The sequence below is a fragment of the Gadus chalcogrammus genome, chromosome 19, assembly GCF_026213295.1.
Source record: "Gadus chalcogrammus isolate NIFS_2021 chromosome 19, NIFS_Gcha_1.0, whole genome shotgun sequence".
Lineage (NCBI taxonomy): Eukaryota > Metazoa > Chordata > Actinopteri > Gadiformes > Gadidae > Gadus > Gadus chalcogrammus.
Genome location: NC_079430.1, coordinates 14632552 through 14653798, shown reverse-complemented (window position 1 = coordinate 14653798; position 21247 = coordinate 14632552). Strand labels below are relative to the sequence as shown.

The window sequence follows — 21247 nt, the reverse complement described above, 5'->3', positions numbered from 1 at the left end:
GTTTAATCCCCCCCCCCCCCCCCCCGCAGCTATGGACTTCCATCCGCCAATCTGCGGTTAATGGGTGGACGTCTCTCTCCCCCCCCCCCCCCCTTACGCACCTACTCCTGGAGGCTCAGCCCCCCCCGCTGAGAGCCACTGGTAGACAGCAGAGGATCCATTATTTAGTCCAACGCATCGAAGATACACCTGGGGTCCCCAGGAGAGAGAGAGAGAGAGAGAGAGAGAGAGACCGAGACCGAGACCGAGACCGAGACCGAGACCGAGAGATGATTGAGCGATGGTGGTGCCGGTGGAGGGATGTAGGTGCTGTTGGTGATGGTGGTGGTGGTGGAGGTGATGGTGGTGGTGGAGGAGGTGATGGTGGTGGTGGTGGAGGTGATGGTGGTGGTGTGTGATGGTGCTGGAGGTGGTGGTGGAGGGGTGACGGAGTGACGAGGGGGAGGTGGAGACCAGGATATCGAGGCCTTGGGGCCGATCCACACTGAATCCGGCGTTCCGGTCGTCAGGGTCCAACCGCTCGACCGCCTCCACCCTCCATCTGAACGGGGGCCGGGGGGGCGGGCTTTTAAGCTCTGGTGGCGGGGGGCGGGGGGGACGCCACGCCTGATTGGCTGTGAATGAGCCCTTCACTTGGAATAACAGACGCCATCGACCCGATGCCTCAAGGGGAGGCCGTGGTTGGCTGGCTTTCAGGTGAGGGATGGGGGGGGGGGGGGGGTGACAGCAGCAGCGGCCTGGGAGACAGGGCATCACCCAGAGGTGAGGGGGAACAGGAGGTCTCAGTGGACCTCCTCCTCAGTGTGTGTCAGGCAGGCTGGTGGTGTCGAGCTCCACTATGGGGACTCAACCTCTCTATAATCCAACGGCTCCAGTGGGTTTTGTGGATGTAGGACGATGACGCTACGGCCACATGTAAGTGGACTGCATTCATCCAGCGCTTAGCCAACCAGCGGCCAACATTCACTCGATCTTGAACACATTCACCAACCGACGGCAGTGTCAACCACGCAAGGTTGACACCGCTCGTCGGGAGCAGTCAGGGTGAGGTGTCTTGCTCAGGGACACCTCGGCACTCAGCTAGGAGGAGCCGGGGATCGAACCAGCAACCTTCCGGTTACCAGTCAACCCGCTCTACCTCCTGAGCCACACGCCGGAAACCCAGGACACCTGAGGGGTTACGCAGGGAGCACCGCAGGGCTTTCCTGTGAAGTGAAGGAGCTCTTAGTTCCGCACTCAGAGAGCGAATCATTCGAGAGAGAGAGTGACATGGTGGAAATTTCAGAAGACGATAGAAGATAGCTCGTCTTCCCAGCGGCTACTAGAAACATTGGGTTTGTGTGAGTGCTTCGGACGGCACATTTTTAATTAGACCTCCAACTTGAACAGCTGCGGCAGCACTATGGAGATAGCTCTGGAGGAGACTCCTGCAATCCTTAAGACGCAGATAGAGGGGTTAAGAAATCTTAACCTGCTTTAAGAAGCGGTTAAGATCTCTTAACCTACTATAAGAAGCAGGTATAGGGGTTAAAAGCTTGTAACCTGCTTTAAGAAGCGGTTAAGAACTCTTAACCTGCTTTAAGTACCAGGCATAGGGGTTAAAAGCTCTAAACCTGCTTTAAGAGGCGGTTAAGAACTCTTAACCTGCTTTAAGAAGCAGGCATGGGGTTAAGAGCTCTAAACCTGCCTTAAGAAGCATCTGGCTCAAGCAGGCATACAGGTTAGGCTGTGGACATCAAACCCAGCCCCTTGCAGCTTTATGGTTCAGACTGGTAGGGGCAGGTTTTGGTGGAGACAGGGAGACTGGGGGAGACTGTGGGAGAGTGGGGGGTGGGGGAATCCTCATTAACAGCAGAAGGGGGTTCAGAGAACATAAAGGTCAGGTGCAGGAGCCACGCTGAATACCAAATCGGAACCAGTGAGAGGCTCCTACATACACACACACACACGCACCTTCGGAAACGTGCAGCACACATTTATCCCGTCTCGTTAATGAGCAGGTACGGTTGAGGTTGGGGAGTCTTGCTCACGGATGCATACGGGAAGACTGAACACCGGGGTTCAAACCCACAAACTTCTAGTTTGGAGGGACGACACACACGGTGGGTGGGTGTGTGTGTGTGTGTGTGTGTGTGTGTGTGTGTGTGTGTGTGTGTGTGTGTGTGTGTGTGTGTGTGTGTGTGTGTGTGTGTGTGTGTGTGTGTGTGTGTGTGTGTGTGTGCAACTGTTAATAATTAGCACTTGGTTCTATGAACATCCTTACTGTACATAGATATATATATATGCATATATTGTAGTTTGTCTTTCTTTTGACAAATGGACTGCTTTGAATAAAATGCCTCTGCTAAATGCCCTAAATGTAAATGTAAACGTAAAGAGTTCATGCACTCCTACACAAACAGACACATAAGCACAAACACACGCACACACAAGCCCATGCACACCACACAACATGAATTTGATTACAAAACTGGGCAAAGGATGATGCAATTTAACACAGAATAGTCCGAACATTTATCCTGAACTTTTATTAACTTTTACATTTTACTGCATTATTTTATCTGTCGGTTTTATGGTTTTGGTTATGCCATTCCATTGCTACATTGCTTGTTAGAATCCTGAAAACGTATGATAATGTATATAATAAATGTAAATGGTTCAGTAAAGCACTTCTAATGCATAGTAAAGCCTATATGAAAAAGGCACGAAAGAAATAACTCCTATTTTATCTTTAATAATATTTGGAATTAGATCCGATGAATTGGTTGGAAGGATGATTCAAAGATCTCATTCTGGAGAGCGTTGGAGACGCAGTCCATTAAACAGCAGCAGTTAGCCCTCAAACACACACACACACACAGACACACGCACACGCACACGCGCGCCAAGATGAGGTGAAACATGAAGAGGAGAAATGCAAGGAGGTAAGTAAAACAATCCCAAAAATAAAAAGAGACTGAGCAGAAAGAGCCACTATGTGTGCGTATCCACCCAGCCCACACGGCCAATCTGGCCAGGGGCATTGCTTGGAGGCCCACCCAATGCATAAATACATACTCACAGATACAAGATTATTTCTCTCGCTCCATTTTCCCTCTCACACCCACATACTTTAAAATTCATACACACACACACAAGTGCACAAATGAGCAGGCACACACACACACACACACATCTAGGACAGACATGCATACACATACAAACCTGCACACAGTCATACACGTACACACACTAATGCATGCACAAACCACACAGTTATGCGCAAACAGGCGCACACACACACACACACTTCACAGTCAAGAGGCCACCAAGACATGCAAAAGGGGGGTCCAGGGAGGGTCCAGGGAGGAGGCGTTTCCTAGCAACTGGTACCCAGCCTCCAACCACTTGGTCAGCTAAACGACGGCTCCCTCGGCCCGCGTGTGAACGGAGACGAATGCATGAAAAACACCTCAACGATGAAACATTTCCTGCAGAGCGGCGAGCCTCCAGAGCTCACAGACGGACCCATCCTTCGTAAATCAACTTCCGTACGCTACTCACTTAGCGCACACTTTCATCGTACGCTTTGCTGTAATAACTCTCTAGCCGCTCTGCCAACACTGTTAAATTAACACAAACACGCTCGCTCAAGACACTTGGCCCATCCTATAGGGTGGGGGACACGGCGGGGGAGATAAATTCCTGCAGAGGACAGATTTACATTGATTAAGCACAATGAGATGGAGCGGCCCACGCCCCCTCAGGCAATAAAGCGTTACGATCAATCAGCCGTCAGCCCCCGGTTACATGGCCGGTCGCCTCAGCCCCTGACAGGTAGGGGGGGGGGGGGGGGTGTGTGTGTGTGTGTGCGGGGTGGTGGGGATGGTGTCGTTGGTGAGGGCGGGGATGGCAGTGATTGAGTTTCGCCAACCAGTCAATGTCAGTACATACATTCTGTAAGCTGTGCGTGTGTGTGTGTGTGTGTGTGTGTGTGTGTGTGTGTGTGTGTGTGTGTGTGTGTGTGTGTGTGTGTGTGTGTGTGTGTGCGTTAACTGCATATCATTTATCCAAGGAAGGAAGACACAGACGGATGGACGGAGAAAAAAAAAAAAAAAAAAAAAAAAAAAAAAGGTAGAAAGAAAAATGGAGGTAAAGAAACTGGGGATCAAGAGATAAAGGAAATGACGGCCATGAAGGAAGACGGGTGGAGAGAGAGGAAGACATTCCGGTACCTTTTTCTCAGGAAGACTGACAGATTTACAGAGAGAGAAGAAGGAATGAAAGAGATAAAGATAAAGAGAAGGGTTTAATATCTAAAGAAATAGAGACTTTAGAGGGCGCCATACTCGGGGCAGCTAATTGATTCTGACACATAATATGGACTTCAGCCCGTCTTATAGTGTATAAGATCTTGAGGAGCATCACCCCCCCCCCCCCCCCCCCCACCCTCTATCCCCACCCTGCTTTCCCCACCCACTCGAGGGGGCAGTACAGAGATCACAGTCTGTCTCAATCCTTCACAGCTAACGTATTGTTACGCAAGTCCGGGCGACTGCAGGCGGTGATTATCTGCCAGGCAGGCCGCTATCAAGCGGTGGGAAGGAACCGCAGTGATAGGGGTGGTGCTGGTGGTGTCGATGGTGGGGGTAGGGTGTAATCTGTGTGATGGAGAATCACTCATCGCTCAACACACACACACACACACACACAATCAGGGACGACTTGAGATGTCGCCATGGCGACCGCCTCCCAGGGTGCTTGAGTAGGAAAGCCAACTAATAAGAAGTGTTTCTTCTTGGTTGGAGCCCTTCTCGGAGTTATTCGGTGCGCGGGAAGCATCAGAGTAAGCAAAAGATGAGCTTTGCGACCGACGGTTAACACAGACAGAAGCAGGTGGAGGTTAAGCGTGTGGCTCGGGGGTCTAGGCAGGCAAGGCTGTGGACATTAGCGAAGGAATCAAGTAGAATTTGGGTCCGAGGTTGCCAATGCACAAAAAAATAGTATTATAAGGAGTATTTTAGTGCCCCTACGCTCAATTGAATAGCGCTACAGTACTTCAATCATGTGTACAAATACGTTGTACAAATGATAGAAGAACAGGTACTCAATCAGCACTGGTCAAAGCTCACTCAGCATAGGTTGACTTTAGATATGGATTACCTTTCGACGGGCAATTAATGTATTGGGATACAATAAAAACACTTCAGTACTGTCTGAAAGCTATTCAACTCACATAGGAGTACAGTTAAGGAACACAAGATGACTACAATTACCGCGTTCTCACACACACACACACACACACACACACACACACACACACACACACACACACACACACACACACACACACACACACACACACACACACACACACACACACACACACACACACACCTTTTGCCTCCCCTGTTTAAGCTTTATATATCTAAAGGAACATAGCAACAACATCTAAATTATGGTCTGTGATACATGATTAGACCATCACTTAGGCTGCTGTTTCAGAACATTTTACAGCACAGCTATTGTCTCCCTCGACATAAGCAAAGAAAATCGTTGAAATCAAAAGATATTTAACCCTCCGCTAGTTATATGTTCAAATGCGGGTGCTCGGAATAGTAAATGCATTCTTTGATTTTGAAACAGTCGATTTATGGCGTTGTTATTCAGCCTTTCCGAGGCTATTGCAGAGTTAAATCAATAGATTTAATTCTATACCAAAAAGTGTCCCCATGCAAATTGTAACAGCCCTATCAGTCACTTCCTCCGGGCCTGACAACGATTATATCTGCTTTCGAATCATTCATCTTCATTTCACGAGAAGAGATGAGTATCGTTGTTGTCGTGGTTGGCCCGTCGAAAAAGAAACGCATGGTTACAAAAAGACGAATGCCACTCGTGAACTAAAACTATAGTGCGCTATAAACCATTGCCAAAACCAACGTAGGCTACGAATAACAACCCCACAACTTTTTTGGTCAAAGAGGGAGCGATTCACATCCATAATTCATAATCTCACTTCACAATAGATTGCCAACAAATGACTGCAGTCCTAGCACGGGGGTGTGCAATGAGAAGCATGCATTATTGATCAAGGCTCATTATTCTTAATGAACTATAGGCTCCGGTGTTCCCGGTGACTATAGGTAGTCTGGGATGCCTTCCTATACTTCGATCCCGGATTCCAGAGCACTCAGAGGAGAGAGCGCTTGAATCTTTTACAAGGGGGTCTTTGTTCCGTTTTCAAAAGGTCTCCATTAATCTGTGACGGTCTTTGCATGATGGTCCGTTGAAAGATATAGATAATGGTTGTTCTTCATCTACCGAGTTATACTCATACTAATGAAGGGTCACAGTATCTTGCCCTCAGCGTTTTCACTCTATAAGTGATAAGTCGGTATTGTGTAAATAATTTTCAGAGAGATGATATATTTTGTAGACTACCACCAATACTATTACTACAATACCACCACCACCACCACTACAACTCTTTCTAATACAACAATTACTGCAGATAGTAAATATAAATCACATTCCCTGGTAAACGAAATACATGTTTTGCTTCAATCTATGTTTGTCTTTGTGTTGTTGGGTATCCAGTATGCAAAGGAAAATGTTCCCAGTTAATCTGTAGAAACAGACGTACAAAAGAAGCCTAGGAAACGAGGTTACACGGCCAGTCAATCCTAGATAAACTTTGAAGGATGACTTTCAACAACGTCAGCTTTGAATTACTCAACACATTTCCCCGTTTATATTAGAGTGCCTGGGAAATTTAAACAAATATAGGGAAATACATTTAAATACAGTTAACAAATCAGTTGAACACATTTAGGAGGCAGTTCGTTAGGAAAGAATTTACTCTGATCTTATTCACAGAATAAAGTTGGCATTGTTTGAGTCTACCATTACCTAGTACTGGATGTGCTGTTCATGGGACTAGATACAGGCAGAGGTGTGCAGGAGCTCAGGAGAGGAGCCCTCAAGGTGAAGACCGCCATCTGCTGGACGAAAAGTGAAGCTGCAGCTAGAAGATGACCACGTTATCTCAGTTGATGACAAACTGACATCATAGCCAACAGAATAACTCTAGACAAAGCGTTATGAAAACCTCAAGACAAAACGTACGCCTACGTTAACCTCCCTTAAAGCTGGGGTAGTTAATTTGGAGAAAAGCTAGAGTAAGCTAGATTTTGAATGTATCCAACCCCTTCCTGCAGGCCCCAATCAAAAGCCGGTCCTTCCCATAACATGTGACTAGACAGACTGGTCTGCCATCCAATCATGTCATTCGGGTCGAATGACATGATTGGCTGTTCTTGTTAGAGTGTTTGATTGCGGATTGCTTTAATTTATTTAATTATTAAAAATTGTATTGTAATAGAAGTAATTGCCCACCTAACCTTTAAATCTTACCTGCAGCGTCCTTAAAGTGCCGTTGACTTCCAGGATTTTAATGAACCTCTTCACACTGCGTTCGTTCCTAGAATACATCAGCAATCAGAGGCGGGCATTACATATGATGACTCAGCTCACTCCTATTGGCTGACTCCATCCGCCCGGCCAATTAAAGCACCGAATCAACCGACAAGCCAAAGCGTTCATGTACATCTCCATAAAATACTGGACCTTTATATGAAAACACTGGCAGAAACATCAGTAGCTAGTCAAGTTGCTTTAATTAAAATGTGACAATGAGCCTGAACTGATCTGATGCTTGTGGCTGAACTGGATTTAGTGTTTACACAGTCATAAATATTTATTTCCAGGATACATCAAATCACACGTTGAAACTTATTGCTTGCAATTGAAAATGGCCGACGCTCCAACCTCACTGCGCTACCTGCCTACACATCACCACATATTATAACATCAAAGCTGGCATGAAAGCCCCCGCCCCGCCTACCAGAAGCCCACCTTAACAAAGGACCAAACCGCCAGTACGAAAGAGGATACATCGCTTTGCTTGAAAGTCTGATACGCTCCCCTAGCAAGCCTCAACAGGACAAATCGCCTGCATGCAGCTAATAAAATATAATGGATTACCTAGTACACAAGCCCGGAATAAAACTCCGATGCGTAGACTCCTCTAATATAAAATTTCGTCGCAAAGCTCCCGGAATTGGGCTGAAATCCAGCGCCAATGTCGGGACTGCGGGCTACAAAAGTGCACTGAGGTTGGTACAGTTACGAAAAGACTAACACACATTCATGTTGTGACCCTGTGATTCGCTTAAACACTGCTGGGGAATGAGTCTAGAACGTCTTCCAGTCGGCTTGGACTGGCGTGCTGGGAGTTGAATGGCCGTGGTTTCTAAACCGTGCACATATTTTTTTACCTTTCCACAACTGTACATGACAAAAAATGTGCAAATCAAAACATACAGATACATATATATATACACACAGATATGCATGAAGATTGCTCTCAGGCACTTAGAAACGGTTCAAAAGATTCTTAAGATGGATACGAGCTTTAAACCAAACTAAACACCTTCAAGAGGAAACCGAGAGGCAGCGAGTGACGGAGGTGACTGACGAGGGGTAAAACTGCAGAAAGAAAAGGAAAGCTTACCGGACAACGCCACGTCACGCGGGCGACGGGACAACACACAAAACTAAATCACTATCATCGATAAACAACCAACTTTTTTTGTTTGTTTTTTTTGATTGCTACATCCTCCCCCCCCCCCCCTTCCCTCCGGACGCCGGCCTACAACATTTGGGGAATGAACTCGGACCAGCTGATGTTGGCCGTGCCCAAGTCCTCGTCCTCTAGGCCGGAGAAGCTGATGTCTACCAGCACCTTGCTCAGGCTGTCGTTCATGGTGTCCAGCATGAGGCCCTCCAGCGAGCGGCCGGCCCCCACGGGAGACGCGTCTCGCCCGCACGCCGTCAGCAGCTCCCGCGGCGAGCTGAACAGCGGCAGCTCCGTGAAGGACGTGCCGTTGAAGCTGAAGCTGAAGCTGGAGTAATCCTGTAGGGGAAGGTGCTGCTGCTGCTGCTGCTGCTGCTGCTGGGGCGTGTGCCGTGGCGTGTGCAGGGGCCCGCTTGGCGTGCGGATGGGGCTGAAGTCCAGCATGGCCCGCTGCGTGCCCTTCCCCAGCGGGGTCACCTTCCAGGGCTCCCATCCGGCCGGCTTACTGGGTGTGGAGGAGGCCAGGAGGCTGCTGCTGCTGCCGCCCTTGACGGGGGTTTTGAAGGAGAGCTCCGGCTGCGTGTCCTGGAGTCCCGAGGCGTCCGAGGCCACGCCCGAGTCGAAGAAGGAGCTGTCCTGGAAGAGGAGGACGGGCTCCTCGTGCGCGGGGAGCACCAGACGCTGCTTGCGCCGCGAGCTGCCTCCTCCACCACCTCCTTGACGCGGGGCCCTTCGGGGCGTCAGCGACAGGCACGCCGGCTCCTCCTTGAACTCCTTGGCGGTGGGGTGCAGCGGCACGGCCGGGGCGTCGACGTGCGCCACCTGCTGAGCAGACAGAGGTCAAAGGGCAACCGAGGGGGCGGGGGGGGGTGTCAGAATTCCAAAGCCGTCGAACTCGTGTCACGAATAAAGCGTGCACGTACGCGCAACGAGATGGGCATCTGAAAGGGACCTCCGTCCGATGCCTGTACCTGTGGAGTGGCAGTAACTCAGGAGCTAGAGCGGGGTGTTCGATCCCCGGCCGGTCTAGGCGAAGTGTCGAGGTGTCCCCCTAGGCGTCTTTCTCAGGGACACCTCGACACTTAAACACTCGACCCGAGCCAGTCGTGAGCAGATGGCTGTTAGCCTCGCATGGTCCACACTGCCGTGGGCGTATGAATGTGTGTGAATGGAAGGCGGCACTAAGAAAACCTCGATTTAAACACAGTCCATCGCTAGCTGCTCCTTAACACCTTAAACCCAAGTGACCTCGGACAACAAGCTTGAAAAAGAGAAAAGCTGAACAGTTCTTGGACGTGAGACGACCGAGCAGGATTACCTTAGGGGCGATCCTCACTCTCTTATTGGCCCGGGGGGTGTCCCGGGTACGCTGGGGGGCTGGCCGGAGCTGGACCTGGGGGGAGTAGGAGGTGGGCAGGAAGATGGAGGTGGTGGTGGTGGTGGTGGCGGCGGGCAGCTGGAAGGGGACCAGGTAGGAGTCGCTGCGGGGAAGGAGCGGCTTCATCCTCCTCACTGGACACACGGAGCAGAGGGAGGAGGTGAGGCAGCGTAAAGAGGCCGGAGGACACAAGGGGGGCTGGCTTTGTGTTGGACGTTTTTAATATGTATTTTGGTGCCGATTGGAGATTTGATTTAATGCCCTGTTAAAGTTTATTTCCCATCTTGTATCTATTGCGCCGACGTACCATGTCAAAATCCCTGCATGAGTGAATCAATTTGGCCATAAATCCCAATCTGGATTAATTCTGATTCTGTTTCTGGGTCCGTTTCTTGCAGAAACTTACCACAGCCACGAGCCACACTCCTTGTGGAAGACGACAACATCCCCGTCTGCTCCTGTTAAACAATAAAGTAAAAAATATTGATAGACCTTCTACTTTCCCTTTGCATGCATTTTGGTTATGGAGACAGAGCCCTGCACCATAAAACAAGCGCGGGGGGAGGGGGGGTTGTTTAGGCATCAGAGAGAACGGTAGACAGTTAGAGAAAGAAACCATAAAACGATTTTTTTTTTTACGAGTAGAAGGAAAGACATAACGCAAAGGAAGAACCATCCAATATCCAGTCGAGATCTTTAAGAACATGTTCAGACGCTAGAGAGACGTGCACCCCAGTGGGGGCTGTGTCACAACACGACCCGATGTGTACCCAGCGGCTACAGCGTCTCGAGGGGCTGTTGTGAGAGCCACACACACACCCAACCCCTCCGCTTCCTCGCACTCCTCCTCCCGACCGCAGAGCCCTCAGAGACGAAGGTGGACCTAACGTTACCTGGCGTGGGACAAGGGACCGGGAAGCCGGGACCAGAGTGACCGTCCCCTCATAGCCGGGCTGCCGGAGGAGAGAGAGAGAGAAGGACTACTCATCAAACAGAATGAGACCAACACAATAAAAAAATAATTAAAAAAAGACAGTTGTCTGGGTTCGAATTATGACAGATCGTTAAAGGGGACCTATTATGCTTTTTAGACTTTTATGACCTATCAACGTTGTTATAATGATTGATAGTCATGGTTAACCACACAAAAAACGATGTCGACTTTCGGGAAACTCTTCCTCTCATCTGGGCGCTTTCAGCATTCTCTGTCAACGCTCGGTTTCGTCCTTCTCCGCCCCCTCGCCCCCCTCCTGCCAACCCAACTCTGTTGTGATTGGTTATCTTCCTTGAAGCGCGCGCGTGGGCAGATTTGACCAGACACATGGGGGCGCGGCAGGAGGGCCTCTACGTAGTTGATTTCCCGGAAATGTGAACAAGTGAATCGCAGGTGTTGTCCCGAGTGTTTAGCGCTCTGCACAGCCACCCCAGACAGCAGGGAATACGTCGAAATGCATGTACGTCATTATTTGACACTTTAGTATGGTTAAACATGACTATCAATCATTATAACAACGTTTATAGGTCATAAAAGTCGAAAAAGCATAATAGGTCCCCTTGAAGCTGAAAACACTTGGATAGGCTACTCTGTCGTCGCACACTTGAAGAGGACATTACGGACATGAAGAGGGCGTTATTACACGGCACAATACATGTGGATGTTGTAGTAAAGATAACGATTAACCACGGGGGGGAATTTGCCTTTGGAAAAGGCAACGACCAGGAAGACAATACCGAGTTCTGATCAATTTCCATTTAATTTCGGGCATTTAGCAGACGCTTTTTTCCAAAGCGAATTACAACGGCCAATACACACATTCACACGTCGACAACGGTGTCAACCATGCAAGGCGACAGCAAGCTCGTCGGGAGGAGTCAGGGTGAGGTGCATTGCTCAAGGACACCTCGACACTCGGGGATCAAACTAGCAACATTCCTGTTCCAAGTCAACCCGCTCTACCACCTGAGCTAAGCCGAGCGACGACGGACTCAACCGGTGGCCGGCTATTTCTCAGAGCCGCCTTGATGCGCACATGATGAACCGCCATGGTGAGCACGGTGCCAGGGGCCATGTTGACCCTCCCTGAGCAGTGAGGAAGTGAGGCGTGTTCCACGGCTTACCTTGACCACCTGATCCAGGGTCAGGCAACGGTCGGTCTCGGGCCGGATGGTCCAGTAGGACACCTTGCCGTCCGGCGAGGTCTCGCGCGTGAACATATCGTGCAGGGACAGGTTGTGGCGGATGGAGTTCTGAGGGGCGGAACCAACAGGACACAACCATTGAATGTAAGCAACAATGCTAATGATAACGGTACACGGCCTTCAAAAAAGTTTTCGTGGTTTACTAATACGTTCACTGCAGTAAGTACGCCTACTTAAAGTACCACGAAAATAGCCATTCAAGTAAACTAAGACACTAAAACAGTAAACGGTAGTCTATGATAAACACAACAGTAAATTACAACAGTTGTTAACTGTCGTCGTAGTTTACTACAACGTTCACTACAACAAGTACTACTAATTAAAGTACCACGAAAACAGCCTTTCGAGTAAACCAAGACACGAAAAGAGTACAGTAGTCTCATGTGGATGTTTCTATCTACCTCCGCAGCTCATGCTAAGAGTATTAGCACCAAATGGTTAGTGTAAATGGCTGGGGGGGGGGGGGGGGGGGGGTTACCACCTTCCAGCCGGGCTTGGTCTGCTGCTGGAAGAAGGGGAAGTGGTCCTCGATCCAGTTGTAGATCTCCTTCAGGGTCATTCTGCGGCCGGGCCGGCTGTTGATTGCAAACTGGATCATGGCCATGTAGGAGTAGGGAGGTCGGTCCGACAGGGTGGCCTTCGCCTCCCCGCCCCCCTCCACCTCGACCACCATGCTGTCGGAGGTCTGTCGGAGAAGAATAAAGCGTCAGGGAGGAGTCTGAGGGGTGGGCAGCGGTGGAAAGACCTCTGGGGTGGTCTGAGATGCATATGGGAGACAGGGGAGTTTGCGGATTTATAAGCTGTAAGTATCGTATTCAAGCAATGTGTTTAAAAGGTTCAGTTTCATAAAGGGCATTTGTATTTGTAGCCAGGAGCGAAATACTATTGCTCACTTAGTTTTATGAAGTAAGCACTGTCTGGGACATTGGTATTAAGGCTCAGAAATCTAAGTTATACATACTACATCTGCCATTTAAGTCACACATTTGATGTTTGCCAAAAATGTCTGGAATTGTATATGGTAATATATCACGTGAATGTGATCCCTATGTCAAATATGTAATGGGGACCACAGAAGAAACCCCTCCCAGTCCTTCTAGTGAGGTCCTTTATAGAAGACATGTGCGGACATGTTTCTCAAACCAACTCAGCCACCCAAAGACTACTTTCCCGTGTCCAGGTGCCCACATCACACCAGCTGACCTCCTGTGACTCCTGCTGGGAAAGGCTGTAGTTCTCCTTCGCCCCCTCACTCTTCTCTGTGTCCGTGCTCATCCTGCCCAGCCACTGCATGTTGGTGAGACTGTCGTCAAGCGGACTGCAGTCCAGGTCCTTGTTGACTAGCAGACAAAGAAATATAAATTATATAGGGAATTAACGACAACACTGATATTGGGGACATCAAGTGTTAGCAACAATGATAACCGATTCCCTATTGAGTCACTAAGCAGTGATTTAAAGTTTTTTTTGGTGCAGAATAGGTAAATAGGAAATTGGGGATCAAACAAAGATCCCTCCATCTGGGAGGAGTTAACACCAACACTGTAGAGAAGTGATAGAGACAATAATAACGATTTCAATATTGAGTCACTCAGCAGACATGCAGTGATTTCAAATTGTTTTTTGGTAAAGAAGAAGGTATACAGGACATTGGGGATCAAACAAAGATCCTTCCATCTGGGAGTCGATCACCCTAACCACAACAACATCCTTCCCCAACTTGTACAGATCAATAAACAATCAACCTCATTACACTATCTATCAAAGTAAGGCCCTTACATGGGTTCAATCCGGTGAGGGGTTTAATGTCCAGGCAAACCCCCTCCTCCTTCACGTTACCCGGTGGTCCTCCAGTTATTCTCTGTGGTGGCGGACCATCTCCCTCAGATAAGTGCACAAAATGCGAGTCGTTCTCCAGCCCACCGCTGCTTCCACTCAGGAGGATGAATTTGTTGGGTCCGTTGGGCCCATGCTCTTTGCCCTTGGCCGTCAGAGCTCCGATGACGCACTGTAAATCGGCTGTTTTTGGGATGACCACCACCTGGGTGTCGGGCCTGGTGGGGTGGGAAACGACTTGGATGCCATCCGGGAAGACGATGGCCGTTGGGAAGGGCCCATTGGGGGGTGGTGTAGGTGTTGGTGGTGGTCGTCCATAGGGTTCCTTCGACGGGACCACATTAGCCGGGGGGTCGTTCAGTTGGAAAGGTAGCTTCCTCCGTTTGAGGATCAGGGGTCTCCTTGGACTTCGTCTCATCCTGCTCAGATCGCAGAAAACCCCCTTTGGTATCCGTGGTTTCTCTGTGTAAAAGATATATCAAGAAAGTGGGAACGAACAAATCGCAAATTAATCGAGCGAGTCCGTCCGCTTTCGCTTTCTACTGTGTACGGTCATTTAAAAAAAACGTCTTTATCCGTTAGCGGTTAGATATAGAGGGTGTTGCCAGGCACCAGCAGATGGAACCAGAACCGCTCCAGGGTTCTGGATTCCGCGGGGGATACGAGACCTACTCCCTCTGAATGAACTAAACAGCTCGATATCGAGATCCGGTTCATAAACTATAATAACCGTTTCATTAGTCAGTTAGTCAAATAAAGAATCAAAAAGGAGGAAACATCGGACAGAGGCGACAGCTAGCGTCCACAACAGCGCATTGCTACATCGAGATCAGGACCAGGACATACTTCACGGTTTTTAATCGCCAATCGGAGCGTTGTCAGTGGGTCGGGGACTTTTTGTAGATATTACGCGGTAACTAGACCATAGGGTTAATAAGCGCTAGGTCTACATAAGGGAGCATGGTTAGAGGGGCTGCACTTCTGGATCGGATGCTAAGCGTGGTGGTGGAGTGCTAACAGGGAAACACATTAAGACAGCTCCAAACCTTCATATCGCAGCAACTTTCCATCGTGATCCGCTTGATAATCCACCCGATAGGGATTCAAAAGGCTGTGGTTTATCCAGATCTAGTAGTTAGAGAATCAGCACTAGTGTGAAAACAGTTCAATAGTAGCGTCAACGCGTAGCACTTCTCGTCATTTCAATGAACAAATCTTTTGAATTTTGGCGCCGCTGTGGGCGCTGCTCCTGTCAACGTGATCACGTGACGCCGACATCGACCAATGGTAGCGGTTGACGTCGTCGACCCGTCGACCAATCAGGAGCGTGTACGGTGGAAACCGGGAAATGAGGACGAGGTACAAAACAGAAAGGGAATCGCTCGGTCGTGTTATGATTTGAAATTCATGCTATTTACGATTATGATGTCGAATTGGATGTTAGTACAAGCATGTACGGTATTATTGACATTTGAGTATAATGGAGCAGTGGATCTGTAAAAAAAAATAATATGCAGGATGTACTCGTTTTTCGGAAATTAAGATTGCTTAACTGATGCTAAACGCCCTAAATGCAAATGTAAATTATGCATAGCTACGTGCATGTGGGCATCTTGCAATCTCTCGCTACTATAGGTCGCCAGTCATGATTTCTAATGCCCCGTAAAAAACGAATGACACCGAAGCCTGCTCTGTTGTTCCTGGAGCAATCGCTAGATGGATCCAGACTCCGAAACGAGGAGCCCGAGGTGCGAGCAGCGTTACACCCCAAGTCGTTCATCACAGAGAGGCCAACACACGACAATACATCTCTTGCTCTGTGGGTGAGTGACTTTGCATACAAGTTGCACATAGAACAACAAACTCATTCAAGTGACAAATATAACAAGAAATGCAAATTATACACAAAGCAAGCATTGGTATACCGGTTAACACACGCATGGTTCTTCTCTTTCAAGGTGAATCCACAGTTTGACCAGTCTCACCTGGCAGCGCCCCCAGGCAGACGGGGCAGAAGGAAGGGCCCTTCCACCACGAGCATCCTCGATCGAAGCAGTCAACTGTCCAGAAAGCCGGGTCCCAAAACCAGCGTCTGCAAGTTCCCCACCTTATCGTTCGACCGAGGTCCGACACCTACCTCCGACATCAACGGACAACCAAAGCAAACACACGCAAAGAAATCGAACAAAGTGTCCGTTGCGGCGCCGGCCTCGACCAATCGGCAGCAGCCACAACAACCACAACCAAAACCACAACAACAACAACAGGCTTCCATGGTGGCTCCTCTTCCCAACCAACAGACGTCAAAGAGACGCACCAGAGGGACACCGGGCGATGCCCCCACGTCTTCCAGTGTCGCTGCAGAACGGCCACCACCTCAGCCCCCTGGCCGCCCCGCCGGGGGTAGTCATCAGTCCCCAGCCCCCCTCACCACAACAAGCCCCCCCCGCTCTGCGACGTCAGAGACCCCCGGCGCAGTTTGCTGCATCGTCCCCAGCCCCTCCGACCTGGACACCCCCGAGGTGCTTCCCGGGGGCCGGGGGAGTCGCTCTGCCCGTGTTTACCCGCTATTGGGGACCCCGTCCCAGGAATGTAGACAGAGCCAGCCAGAGACCCTGGTGGCCGACACCCCGGAACAGGACTACGGGTTGAGGGTGACGTGGAGGAGGAGGAAGGGACTGATGATGGCCCTGGAGAAAGGAGGCTATCTCTCTAAAGTGGACGCGTTGGTTCCTAGGTGATGTTGTGTGTTGTGTGTGCGTGTGTGTGTTAGCGTGTGTGCAACACATGGACAATAATGTTATAAATTGGTGCATATTAATGTACCCATCAGACCAATGACATGTTTTCCTTGCATTTAACTCTTGTTTCCATTGTTTTTTTTTTATTGAAATAATCATGGGGCAGAATATGAGGGTTATCATTAGAATAGGCTTATATTTTACGCAGAATTGTTCAATTCAGGGCTGCAGTAATTGATTATTGAACAGATACACGGTAACACATTTTTACTATTGCAATACATTTCTTCATTCAGCAGTAATCTTTAAGAAAATTATAAATGAAATACATAGGCCTGTTTATTTTGAAATAAAAATATGAATGTGTCTGAAAGTGAATGTGATAAGTCCAAAACATTTTGTACTACATTTTGAATTACGGAGGACTTGCTTGTTCACACATCAAGAGAGAGTTATACAAGTATCCTTAGATTTTGATTTTTTTTATTATGGTAATGTGATTAACTATTAAAAGTATTTGGGTTAGGGGTTAACCCAAAGACCACCTAAAGTCCAGTGGCTGACCATGCTTGTTTCTGATAAAAGATTAGAAGTTTTTGTATATATATGACCCTGTGAAGTTTAAAGTTACATCCCTTCTGCCAAATAGATCAATATAAAATAAACAGTATCTATAACAGATATCCATCTCTGGCGAACAACGCAAGCCACTGACCAAAACTGTCGGCCAATCACGAACACGCTTAGATATACCGACGTCCAATAGGAATGTCCCTTGCGGCTGCGTTTGGTAACTAAGGAGTTGGAAAACAGATTTTCTGAGCGCGTCCGCTAGAGAAAAGTACCAGGAGGCCGCCTGTCTGGGGGATATTCCATAGCAACCGTGGATAAACATGAGTTACTACAGCATAAGGTGAGTTTAAACCGACCCCAACGCTTACATAACGTTGTCACCCCCCAGCACACCGACTGTCGGACGTGGAATACAGCGAGAAAGACCCCAAAAGTTGCTCTTCCCCCCCACCCCCCAACTTTTTGAAGGCGCTGTTGCACAAAGGCACAAGCAGCTAACTTAGCTTCGGGCTAACCTAAGTGTAATAAGCTGGCTATAGCGTCGCCCGCGTCTTATAACTGGACGTACTGGTCACGAAGTAGCGGAGAAAAGCAGCGAATACGGGGACCCAGCCCCCCCCGCGCGCAGCCCGACACGTAATAACGAGATAACGTTCTGTGGCGCGTCGCACTCGGTCAGATGGCACGACACGTCGGTACTTCGCGCAACGTCTAATAACGTTAACGTTGTCCGATACGGTGGCGTTTGTTTGTTTGTTTTCCAACTCAAGAAGTTGTACAGATATATATTTATACTTATTGGAAAAAGCGAGAAAATGAGGTCCAACCAAAACAGGTAAAGCGTTTTTTAAGAACATGCATTTGATACACACATTGAACACGCATCGTATTTCGTAATAATTGTGCTGTTACAATTGAACGATTGTTCAAGTGATGTACATTTTGTGCTCTTTAAGATGGGACAGTAAAAGGGTAACCAGCACTCCCATCACATATGTAATTTCTTACTGGAATTGGGCTTTTAATTGCAGGTCATGACACCTCATTGTAATCATCATACACTGCATTCCACTGTGTTTGACTGGCTTGATGACTATAATTGTATGTACAACTGTAGGCATAGATACAGTCTGCTGTAGCCCCTGAGTTATTCGACACTGTAGCCGGATACAGCATCACGCAAGACGTTCCTGCATGTTCATGCTTGTCTCTTTTAGTGCTTTCTGGAAGCCTTCAGTCAATGCTGTGATGTGTGTTCCTCAAAACATTGCTGTATGCATGCCATACATACTTTTTGGTGTGTAAGCCAATGCATTATGCCACAAACATAATTGACATGCACACAGTTATTGGGATTCTACTTTGCACCATACTTATGGTGTGTGTGTGTGTGTGTGTGTGTGTGTGTGTGTGTGTGTGTGTGTGTGTGTGTGTGTGTGTGTGTGTGTGTGTGTGTGTGTGTGTGTGTGAGTGTGTGTGTGTGTGTGTCATTGTATCTGCATACATGCGATGGTGTGTGAGTGTGTGTGTGTGAGTGTGTGTGTGTGTGTGTGAGTGAGTGAGTGTTTATGTATGTGTGTGTATGTCATTTTGTGTGTGTGTGTGTGTCGGTGGTGTGTGTGTGTGTACTGTGCATGCATGTGTCCGCGTCATAGGAGTGAGATAACCTATTTGGGGCGACCATCCCTTATGATCATTTTATCTTATTTTCATTGTGGTTTGCGATGCACATCCTGTTGCAACATACACTTGGAACACACGGCACGGTCAAATGATCAGATAGAATTTTCCTTCTCTCTATCTTTCAGTCGATACACCCAAGCGTGCACGTGTGGAGAAAGAGAAAGCAATAGCAGTTAGGCTTCTGGGAATTCACATGCTAGCCTTATCTGTGTAACGGCACATCACTGACGCTGGACAATTGACCTACATGTGGATCTACCCTGGTGAAGACACACAAAAGGCTCATGAAGCAGCTGGCTGGGTGGTGTGCTGTGCTGCCATCACGACCTGAACTGACCCGGTTGGGCCTGGGAAGCGCCCTGCACCTCACTATCCCCCTACCCCGGTCCTGGTCCTTATGTTTCTGTTGGGTCACTCACAGGAACCCCCACAGGGTCGCTTATCATTTACAGTTACATTTAGGGCATTTAGCAGACGCTTTTATCCAAAGCGAATTACAATAAGTAATAGTTGATGTAGTAATATTGTAATATTATAATTGTAATTGAAGAAAGAAACAACAATATGTCGCTGTCGGTGCAGTAAGGATGGAACTATTTCCTGTATACAATTAAGACAGCTTGGATAGGGCTTCCCAATGCTAAGTAGTTTTTTGAAGTGCAAGGACGTACAACATACAATCAGTGCGTCAGAGGGGTGTGTGCGAGAGGGGAGAGGCTATGCAAAATCTAGGTGAACTCTGAACAAGTCTTGGGGTCCTTAACTCCTGTCTGCCTGGAGAGGTGACTGGCTGTGATGAGCAGTGACCTTTATCATCCAATAACCGATGGTAATCCCTCCCATCAGATGATTGGTGGATTGGATCAGGGAGCGGCCCTGGCTCTCTACATTCAACCCCCCTCCCTCTGATTGAGAAATTGACATTTGCAAGACTGGTGTTATCCAAGACACAATGCTAATTATTGTCCCTGACTGATGATTATACATCTACTATTACTGTTGATGAGGGGTTGTCATGTTTATTCATGAATTGCAGTGTTGCTCAGTTAACACCGCGCGCCTGTCATATGGAAATACTAATGTGGCGTGTCACTAAAGCAGCTTTCCCCAGAATCATTGCATGGTTGTTTATGTACCGCCCACACAAGGCATGGACACCCGTTGCCATCAGGCAAAGTGAATGTTGGACTACATTTACATGAACATTTAGGGCAGTTAGAAGACGCTTTTATCCAAAGCGACTTACAATAAGTACATTTGTCAGAAGAACGAGAAACAATGTATTGCTGTCGGTACTGTAAGGATGTTCATAGAACCAAGTGTCAAGCACTAACAATCGCTAGGTTAACCCATTCCCGTACACAACAAAGGTACACTTAAAAGCAGACACTCTTCCATTGATAAGCATTTTGCCACCGCGAACCATAACTACAGATCTGCAGGCAGGACGTCAGACGACGAGGCAGATCACTATGACACAGGCTGTTGCATCCAAGTCAGCGCGGAAAGAATCAAGAATCTATATTCATAGGACCATTTCTCAGTGTTTTTTTTCTTTTAATTAATGTTTTTTCAGTAATAACTTCATATTTAACAAATTAGTCGTGGAAAATTGCAGTTATAACTTAATATTTAACATCAGAAAAAATCACAACTTTTATCGCAACTTTCATTTCCTCTCGCACTGTAATCGCAGCAACAAAAACATTTAAAAAAACGCAACTTTCATGCAACTTTTTGGAGAAGCTCACGCAACATCAGGCATTTTAGGCTGCAACAATCTTAAAAAAGGCCCGCAAAATACTATTTTTAAGTGCAACATTATGAAGTCCTTTAGCAGACACTTTTTTCCAAAGAGAATAAGAGTGATATTTTGAGGGGCATTTCATGTACTCAGGGGTACATCTACGTTGCACAACACAGTCTCAGAAATGGTTAGCTCCTTGTTAGCACGCAGTTATGCATAGCGAGAATCTTCGGCTGCGTTTGGAGTGTCGGAATTTCCGCACAAGGCTCGCAGACGACCTCCTCGAACGCTTGGCGATGAAACACCGTTGTAAAATATGTGGGATCCCGCACACACAGACGCACACCCCCAACATGCACACACACACACACACACACACACACACACACACACACACACACACACACACACACCACACACACACACACACACAACACACACACACACACACACACACACACACACACACACAC

General features: G+C 48.0%; 3 protein-coding genes across 4 annotated transcripts in view; 1 reads left to right on the top strand and 2 right to left on the bottom strand.

Annotated features, from left to right (window-relative positions):
- Positions 1-7522: 7522 nt before the first annotated feature.
- On the bottom strand, positions 7523-15252 carry LOC130372502 (forkhead box protein M1-like). 2 transcript variants are annotated; one of them, XM_056578547.1, is made up of 9 exons: positions 15077-15252; positions 13974-14492; positions 13398-13534; positions 12676-12879; positions 12114-12242; positions 10889-10948; positions 10402-10453; positions 9936-10129; positions 7523-9442 (listed from the first exon to the last, which is right to left on the bottom strand). In XM_056578547.1, the coding sequence occupies exons 2-9, from the start codon at positions 14446-14448 to the stop codon at positions 8693-8695; spliced, it is 2001 nt and encodes a 666-aa protein (XP_056434522.1). In that variant the 5' UTR covers positions 14449-14492; positions 15077-15252; the 3' UTR covers positions 7523-8692. The 2 variants fall into 2 exon arrangements, with proteins under 2 accessions (XP_056434522.1, XP_056434523.1); XM_056578548.1 differs by having other exon boundaries at positions 7524-9439.
- Positions 15253-15373: 121 nt separating this feature from the next.
- On the top strand, positions 15374-17385 carry LOC130372625 (RAD9, HUS1, RAD1-interacting nuclear orphan protein 1-like). Its single transcript, XM_056578736.1, has 3 exons — positions 15374-15389; positions 15737-15853; positions 15989-17385. The coding sequence occupies exon 3, from the start codon at positions 16304-16306 to the stop codon at positions 16769-16771; it is 468 nt and encodes a 155-aa protein (XP_056434711.1). The 5' UTR covers positions 15374-15389; positions 15737-15853; positions 15989-16303; the 3' UTR covers positions 16772-17385.
- A 3070-nt stretch (positions 17386-20455) lies between these two features.
- LOC130372863 (tubby-related protein 3-like) overlaps positions 20456-21247 on the bottom strand; it is a 21471-nt gene continuing 20679 nt past the window's right edge. The window contains exon 9 of the mRNA XM_056579023.1: positions 20456-20463. Coding sequence (XP_056434998.1) covers positions 20456-20463 — 8 coding nt within the window. The remainder of the gene's footprint in view (positions 20464-21247) is intronic.

Excerpts from the sequence above, each read along its gene's own strand:
- LOC130372625 (XM_056578736.1), top strand. The coding sequence starts at position 16,304 with ATGGTGGCTCCTCTTCCCAACCAACAGACGTCAAAGAGACGCACCAGA.
- LOC130372502 (XM_056578547.1), bottom strand. The coding sequence starts at position 14,448 with ATGAGACGAAGTCCAAGGAGACCCCTGATCCTCAAACGGAGGAAGCTA. Across the intron at positions 13,535-13,973 it reads CCTCACCGGATTGAACCCAT|TCAACAAGGACCTGGACTGC; the intron begins GTAAGGGCCTTA and ends TTTGTCTGCTAG. Across the intron at positions 12,880-13,397 it reads CCCAGCAGGAGTCACAGGAG|ACCTCCGACAGCATGGTGGT; the intron begins GTCAGCTGGTGT and ends CTTCTCCGACAG.